The following is an 8,935-nucleotide window of genomic DNA, read 5'->3' on the forward strand; positions in this document are numbered from 1 at the left end:
TGAGCTATCTCCCCAATTTCTTAATATATTTAGAGAGTACCTAAAGGGAACTCTGCTAGCTAGTCTCTCTGGAAATTACAGGGCTATGTTCAGATATGTAACCAAAAAAGAAAAAGAACCAAAATTCTTGAATCTACACTACTAAAGATGAGCAGACATTTTAACATTCCAATAAATAAATGCTACAGTTTGTATAATAAGAAAACAATACCTTGTATTTCAATTTATAATTCCTACAGATGGCTGTCAGATACTCATGCTGGCTACCAATATATTACAGATTTCACATAACTAAAAATGAAGATTGACTACATGGGCCAGTAACCAATAATATGAGAGTAAGCTGAAGTTACTATAGTCTGCTGCAGAAAATTGAACGTATGAACAACTATAACATACTCTCCTAATTTGGTATAATAGGAATGGAATCATTTACATACTCTTCTTAATGTTTTTTGTTTGTGGATGAGGCTGAATTCCTCCAGCTGGAAGGCCGTAAGTGCTCATTCGTTGTACAAGACTTGCTACATTTCCATGCCTTTCCCGTTTGATGGGCAAATTGTCATCCTTAGAGTCCGTCTCTCGTTTAATTTCCTGTGGGAGGAAATCAGTAAAAGACAAATTAAGCTGTACTTTATTAACATTAACTCCCTCAAACTAAAAAACCAAAATAAGTATAATGATTACGTTAATTATCATAGCAAGTTTTCAACCTTTCACTTTGCCCAAATCTATCTGAAGAATGGGACTCAGTTGGTAAGCCTTACTGAAACTGAAGATGCAAAGAAAATGAAGCTGAAACCCCACCCAACCTTTATCTCAACATATTAGACAAGCCTTTGATACATACAGAAATAGAAGACAAATAGTTTTAAGTCAGAGGTGAGCAAATTTTTTCTGCAAGGCAGCAGATAGCAAATATTTTGTGATTTGCAGCCCACAATCACCACTTACATCATCTGTAACACAAATATTATCATATAATAATGAATACATATACAGTGGTACCTCAGTTCACAAACTTGTTTTACAATTCTGGAAAAGATGGCTACATTTGTATTTATGTAGGGAAGATGAATGAGGTCATGTTTGTTACCAGATGCAGAGTTTGCAAATGAAAGCAAATTTTTCAGAATGTTTCTTCTTGCCAACCAAATTGTTCACAAACAGAAGCATACCTTGACTGAGGTACTACAGTGTTCAAGTATTTGTGCAAACCAAAATTTTAATTTTCCCATGATTTTTACATGTCATCATATTCTTTTAGGGTTTTCCCCACTACTTAAAAATTCTTAACTAGCATCCTTATATTATTGGCTTTAAAAAAAATTGGGGGGGGCACCCACTCAGGGCCTCCCTCCTGTTCCTCTCTGACAGGAGCTTTCTTTCCCTCAATAAATATATTCTGCTTATAACCTCCATTTGTTTCTAAAATTCATTCTTTGGTTTTAGAGAACATGAACTCATCCCGGATCCAAACTAAACAGCCATTCCCAGATGAAACTTACCTTTGCTTTCACAAATCAAAATCGGCATTTCTATAACCAGAAGAAAGCTAGTTTGAAGCTCATGTACAAGAGGCACCAGCTTCCCACTGGGCCAATGAGAAAGTCTTCTGTGACACCTCTGCCAAGTCTATTCAAAGGCTGCACATGGAGACCAGGCATGGAGTGCGCACCTATGACACAGCCTCGGGAGGCCAAGGCAAGAGGACCGCAGGACTCGGGCCAGCCTTGGCAGGGGCTACAATATGTAAACATATACTTCTCAGAAAAATGCCATAAGAAATCAGAAAAGGAACTGGGACACTTTAAACCATGCACTTATATTTCCTTTAAAATATTTTTCTTGATCAAATAAAAATAAAATAACGGTACATCTGCCATAAAAAAGTAAAATAAGAGTGCAGCATGGGATGGACTTGGGCCAGGGCACACTTGGTTCACTTTCAGCCGGAGCATGGCGCAGTGTGGGCCTGTGTGGCTGATGTTGCTGCTCGCGCTGCTGGCAGGTGCGGCGCAGGCCAGCCTCCACTTCCGCTGGGACCAGACTTGCTATCAGATCCTGCGAGGGGATCAGCTGTCGCAGTTGCAACACAGGACATATCCCCGGCCTCATGAATATCTGTCCCCACTGGATCTTCCCAAGAACTGGGACTGGAGCAGTCTGGATGGTATCAATTATGCCAGTGTCACCAGGAACCAGCACATCCTCCAGTACTGTGGCTCCTGCTGGGCCCACGGCAGCACTAGTGCCATGGCAGATTGCATCAATATCAAGAGGAGGGGGGCCTGGCCTTCTGCCCTGCTGTCAGTGCAACATGTCATTGACTGTGGCGATGCAGGCAGCTGCGATGGGGGCAGCGACTTGCTGGTGTGGAAGTACGCCCATGAACATGGCATCCCCGATGAGACCTGCAACAACTACCAGGCCAAGGACCAAAAGTGTGACAAGTTCAACCAGTGTGGGACCTGCACGGAAACGAAAGTGTGCCACATCGTCCAGAACTATACTCTCTGGAGAGTGGGTGACTACGGCTCCCTCTCGGGCAGGGAGAAGATGATGGCCGAGATCTACAAGAATAGTTCAATCAGCTGCAGTATAATGGCGACAGAAAAGATGATCAACTACACCGGAGGCATCTATGCGGAGTACCACGAGGATGCCTTCATCAACCACATCATTTCTGTGGTTGGGTGGGGCGTCAGCAGTGATGGCACAGAGTACTGGATTGTCCGGAACTCATGGGGTGAACCATGGGGTGAAAGAGGCTGGATGCGGATAGTGACCAGCACCTACAAGGATGGGAAAGGCGTGAGCTACAACCTTGCCATTGAGGAGAGCTGTGCATTTGGGGACCCCATTGTGTAGGGTGGATGCACTTGAAGCAGTTTGGTAGGCATGTGGCATGTGCACTAGGCTCATTAGCAGGACCAGAATGATTGGACCCCAGAGAGTCCTGGCACTGAACACATAAAAGCCAGCTTCCTGGCTGAAAGAGCATTCTGAGAGACCATGTGACAACAGGGGGTCTTAGAACACTGCACAGCACAGCTCTGGCTCCAAACAGCTGCGCCAGCCACCTGGTGAAGAAGGACCCTGGAAACAGGAAACGTGGCACCTCAACTTTCTTTAGTTTCCCTGGCATTTCATGTTACCAATCATGCTCTACAAAATAGTTCAGATTTATCACCAGTTCCTATGTCACCTTAGAATCAGCATTGCCAGTGATGAATAAAATGTATCTGGCTTCACTCAAAAAAATAAAAAATAAAAAATAAAGTAAATTTTAAAAATTGGACCCCAGCACTACAGGGTACACCAAGCCCCACTCCCGGGCACAGTGAGCTGGCCTCCAAGACTGTGCATGGTGGTACACACCTGTAATCCCAGTGCTGCGGAGGCTAAATTTTAGGGTTTTTATTTAAATGTATATATTTGGTACAGTGTCTCACTATGCAGCTTACACAGCATGCAGTGTTGGGAATCCAACCCAGCCCTACAGGCGCTTAGACCACAGAGCTATCTCCATAGCCCCAGGGGAGGATGAAAACAGGAGGATCACTATGAGTCCAAGCTGCACAGTGAGACACTGTCCCAAATACATAAAAAATAAAATAAATTAAAAATTTAAAAATTGAAGTACAGATTGTGTCCTGTAGGCTTTGGCTTGACAGCTTCTACTCTAAGTCACAGGTATAAAGAAGATAAGTAAACCACTGTAGAAAGAAAATATTAAGTTTTCCTGGGACACATGAACGAACACAAATAAAAAGGAAGTCATACCATACACAAAGATTAAAGTTCAGTATCTTAAAGACATCAATTTTCCACTAAAATTGATATACCTAGGTGAAATAATTAATAAATACATCAGACATTTGATGTAGCAATTTAATGAACTGGTTCTAAATTCACGTGGAAAAACAAAAGGCCATTGATAGTTTTAAGGAAGAGCTGAAAGACTTTTTAACCAAGATACAAAGGAAAATTATAATAAAACAATAAATTACTGTGGTACTAACATAAAAAGATATTACTATATGAAACAAAAGAGGAAGTCCATAATCAGACAAATTTAATTTGTAATAGTGAAGGTAAGAAAAGATGTAGACCTTGTGTCCCTGGCGGTGCTGGCATGTGACAGGCTCCTCCAGAGCTGCCTGCACCCTGCACCCTGAGCAGCCAGAAGCTGGAGGATGAGCCTGGCATAGACTCCAGTATGAGTCTCAGTGGCAGTGGCAGCAGTTCCAGAGGAAGAGACTGAAAAAGGAGAAGTGATCCTTTCTGCAGCTGCTGGTATCACTGCCTTTTGATGCTAATGTCTCTGGAAGAACCTCAACTGCCCAGGGACTTTCAAATCCTGCTGCTCCTAATCTTCAGTCCTCTTCTGATCACTTCAGAACTAGGATTGCCAGGGACCTGGATGCCCTGGAGCACAGGAACCCAGGAGCACGTGTATCCATCTGATACCACTCCTGAGTAGGGCTACATTTTGGTGTCAAACATTGACAACATGAAGGCTGACTTTCTAATTAAAACCACTGCTAAACAGGACAAGGCTGTGCTGTTAATAGGTTACCAAGAACAGCCAAAACAGTCATAAGTGAAGAATGCATATCAAAGTATGATCCTGCAAGTCACATGATCAAAAGTCTGAACTTTTCTTCTGCAAACACCCCTCTGATGTTTCAGGTACTGGCTTTATGGTACTGCTCATTAAAGCCAAGTTTGTGATGCACTGTGAAAAAGAAAAGATGTCATCTTAGGGCCGGAGAGATAGCTCAGTAGTCTAAAGCACTTGCTTAGGCAAGCTTAGGCAGGTGCAGGGGACCATAGTTGGAATTCTGTCAAGGCAGGACTGAGCCCCAAAAAAAAAAGTCATCTTAAAGTACATGGTGCTTGAAAAAATAATGTTCCATATTTAAGAGGTAAAAAATGGTATCAGTCACTAACTTCACACATTTAATATAAAATTTAACAATTTGCTGAAAATAATCAAGAAGCTAATTTAAAAAGAAAAACCTAACCAGAGATATTTTCCACGTACAGTTAACAAAGAATTTGTATTCTATCCACATAAAATTATTCTGGTATTCAAGTCCTGGACAAAAAAGTCTTATGTTATAAGTACTCACATTTTAATGTGTCATCTAAAAGACAGATTGTTTGCTTGTTTTAAAATAATTGAATCACAAGGCCAGAGAGATAGCTCAGTAGAATAAGCACTTGCGGGTCCTGAGTTCAATCCCTGGTACCACAAAAAAATAAAATAAAATAAATTTTAAAAAACTAAAATAATTAAATCACCATCAAAAACTAGAATGCTGGCTAGGAGTACAACTCAATGGTAGAGTCTCTGTGACCCTAGCTCAGGAAGAGATAAAGGAGGGAGGGGCTGAGTCAGCTAAAGGGCAAAATGTAAAGAGGTAAAGGCAGACTAAGGATACTGGGAATCAATTCAGAACCTTACACTTGCCAGGCAGGTAGGTGCTGTGCCCCTGAGCTAGAACCTTGGACCAAGAGTCTATATAACCCTGTGTGAGAAAGAAGGTTGCTATCATTCTCCACTGAGGAAAAACGATTAAGAGTTTCAAGAAAAAAAAAAAAGGGAAATTGTATATTATTTTACCAAAAGAAAGTAAGCTGGTATTCCTGTTAAAAAACAGAGGAGATAAAAACACAAACCTTAGAAATGGAACATGTGCCTGTGATCACAGAATTCTGAGAAGTTGAAGCAAGAAGACTACAAGTCTGAGCCCACCTAGATAACTTAGTAACTTAGCAAGAACCAGTCTCAAAATAAAAAATAAAATCCGGAGATGCAGCTCAATGTGAAGGTCCCAGGTTCAACCCACAGTTCCATCAAAAAAAAAAAAAAAACTAAACTAAACCAAACCTCTTGCATTGGTCTCTACTTGTGGAAACGTTTATGGCAATAAAACATAGGTACTAACAAGTAACATGGATTAATCTTTCCATCTGTCTACCAGCTACTGCTACTTGGGTAATATGCTTTAGACTATATAGCCAAAATCTATTTTATATTAAAAAGCTACACATGACTATGTATGTATTTATTATATATACACATAATATATGTATATATACATTACTACGTATTGTAATGTGTATGTGTATATATTTTATATGCATAGAAGTATATATGCATTATACATATACTATATATGTACCTATTGTACACATATTATACATACATATATACACATATATATATAATTAAACATAGCAAAAAGTTTGTGTTACTGCTTTTCAAGCAGTTTCCTTAACTTTATGGGTTAAAATAAAGTAATTATTATACTAAGTTTTAAAAATATGATTACAGAAGTACTGCGGATTTCATCAACTTGTGAAAGAATACTCACAAAATGAACTTTTTCAAATACTATTAGAGAATGGGTAATTTGCTAGTATTTCAACTGCAATGCAAAGTATTCCACTTCAGGTTAAAACATTAAGTTAGATTGAAAAAAGAATAAAGAAAAATTAATGCCAGGTGTGATGGCATACACTTGTAATCTCAGCACTCAAGAGATTAAGCCAGGAGGTTCGCCATGAGTTTGAGGCCAGCCTGGGCTACATAATGAAGCTCAAAGCCAGCCTGCACTACATAGGGAGACCTTGCTTCAAAAAATCAAAACCAAAATCAAAAAGAGACAGAAATTAAAAGTGTCCTATACTCAACTGTTGCACACTTCTGCATAGATTCATGGTTCTCATAGTGCCGCAACAAACTCCCAAAGACATGGGAAAGTATTTTATTTATTTATTTTTTTTATTTTATTATTATTATTATTTTTTTTTTTTGTGGAACCAGGGATTGAACTCAGGCCCTTGCGCTTGCCAGGGAAGCGCTTATTCCACTGAGCCACCTCCCTTGCCCCCGGGAAGGTATTTTAAGGAAAAAATAACAATACCTATGTGAGACAAGAGGAACCACTAGCTCACAAAAGATCACAAATTCAACATTAGTCTGTTTTATATTTCTTCTGAAGAAGTATAGTATTTGTGAAGCGGGCTTTGGGAAGTTACTAAGAAAGAAAGTAACAATAACATGAAAATCAAGCAACAGGAAGTGAGTGCACCACTTATTAAATTCCAGTATTAGCGCTATAATAACTAGTTAAGAATGTAATAAATTTTATTTCCTCTTTTGTTTTTTTTAATGGCTAACCAGTTGCAGAATAAATGACTTACTAAGTTACTTCATTCTAATAGTACATGTAATTCTGAGGTACTTCTTTTGATCTAGGCCCTAGATTCTAGGGCACCACAAAATACAGTAATGACTAAAACACTTAGGGTGTTAAATACCAGAAGTATGAGAAACTCTGGCATAATTGAAAATGATGGTTTTCACAAATATATTTTCTCCTAAAAGGTGTTATCTTACTATGATATAAAACCCATAAATCTTTAAGTAACATTTATTAAAAATTGTGTTAAAAGTGAAGGGACCTAGAATTTAGACACCTGGAATACAACAACCTAGCAAAAAATAAAAGTAGTGGAATGGCCAGATAGCTCAGCAGACTAAAGAGCCTGCTTAGGCAGATACAGCGGCCAGGGGTTCTATCCCCAGGCCTGTCATTCCTACCTGGTCCCCGGGGCACTGAGAAGGCAATTGAGACTGGGCATGGTTGCCCTCGCCTGTAATCCCAGCACTATGGGAGGCTAGAAACAGGAGAATCACCACGAGTTCCACTTCCATAGTGAGACATTGGGACAGGTACTGAGACCAAACACTTTGTCTGAATTCAAAATTCATCACTCTAGAAGTAACCCTACTTTTTAAAATATATATTTTTATTAGTACATGTCTGAAGTATATAATTATATTCACAGTGGAGAGTTTGTACACAAATGTGACAAAGTACAGGATAAAGAAACAAATGATCTGGTATATGCTTTGGTTCTATTCTATATAACCTTGGACAGCTGTATTATATTTAATGAAAACTAATTGTGATTACATTAAGTCACTACTCAACATTTAGAACCATTTTAGGAACCTTCAATATTCTTCGAGACATAATCACATCCATGAATATTACATGTAATAATTCTAAGGACAAAAGACAACAAAGGAACAAGGTAAAGAACTTAAAAATGTATCTACAACTGGAAAAACTCATGATTACAGCCTTCCAAATACATAAGAGTCAATTAAGATGTATCACCTGCATCAAGTGACCTCAAGGTTCGCACCAGATCTTAAATAAGGCAAAAATCATGTTGCAGTCCATCCTCTCCTCTTCTGAAATCCCTGGCCAGTACAACTAGACAGTCTCAATAACCTGTTTCATTACCCTGTTTTGAGACAACCAGTGCTCCAGACTATTCTGTCAACAGAAAATGTCACAAACTACCTAAAGAGTGTTAGCGAGGTCCCAGCACTTCACTATTCCTCTATGCACTAGTACCTTTTACCTAAACACCCATGAAATAAAGTATATTGCAGTGCTTTCTACCAATTTCACTCCCTTTCTGGACTTTGAAAATGATTCCAGGAGACACAGGTAACAGTGTGTAGGGTTAGAAACTTGTATACAGATAACAAATTCACAAAAAATACCAAGGCATGTTGTTGCAGACCTGTAATCCCAGCACTCACAAGGCTTGAGGCAAGGGGACTGCCTTGACCTACATAGTGAGGAAGAACCTGTCTCAAAAAAAATAGGGCCAGGGGATAGGGAGCGATCTCCGAGCGAGGCAGCAAGATGGATGCGGGATTCTTCCGCGGAACAAGTGCAGAACAGGATAATCGGTTCAGCAACAAACAGAAGAAACTACTGAAGCAGCTGAAATTTGCAGAATGCCTAGAAAAAAAGGTGGACATGAGCAAAGTAAATTTGGAGGTTATAAAGCCTTGGATAACAAAACGAGTAACAGAAATCCTTGGATTTGAAGATGA

General features: G+C 39.5%; 2 protein-coding genes and 1 pseudogene across 2 annotated transcripts in view; 2 read left to right on the forward strand and 1 right to left on the reverse strand.

Annotated features, from left to right (window-relative positions):
* The window catches only part of Cd2ap (CD2 associated protein), a 132,784-nt gene that overhangs the window by 56,780 nt on the left and 67,069 nt on the right, over positions 1-8,935 (reverse strand). The window contains exon 3 of the mRNA XM_023719181.1: positions 441-594. Within this exon, the coding sequence (XP_023574949.1) occupies positions 441-594 (154 nt within the window). The remainder of the gene's footprint in view (positions 1-440; positions 595-8,935) is intronic.
* Positions 1,924-3,258, forward strand: LOC101559593 (annotated as a pseudogene).
* The window catches only part of LOC105742591 (serine/arginine repetitive matrix protein 1-like), a 37,580-nt gene continuing 37,358 nt past the window's right edge, over positions 8,714-8,935 (forward strand). Inside the window, 1 exon segment of the mRNA XM_023722939.1 lies at positions 8,714-8,934. Within this exon segment, the coding sequence (XP_023578707.1) occupies positions 8,742-8,934 (193 nt within the window). The 5' untranslated portion in view covers positions 8,714-8,741.

The sequence above is a fragment of the Octodon degus genome, unplaced genomic scaffold (assembly GCF_000260255.1).
Source record: "Octodon degus isolate 3935 unplaced genomic scaffold, OctDeg1.0 scaffold00005, whole genome shotgun sequence".
Taxonomy (NCBI): Eukaryota; Metazoa; Chordata; class Mammalia; order Rodentia; family Octodontidae; genus Octodon; species Octodon degus.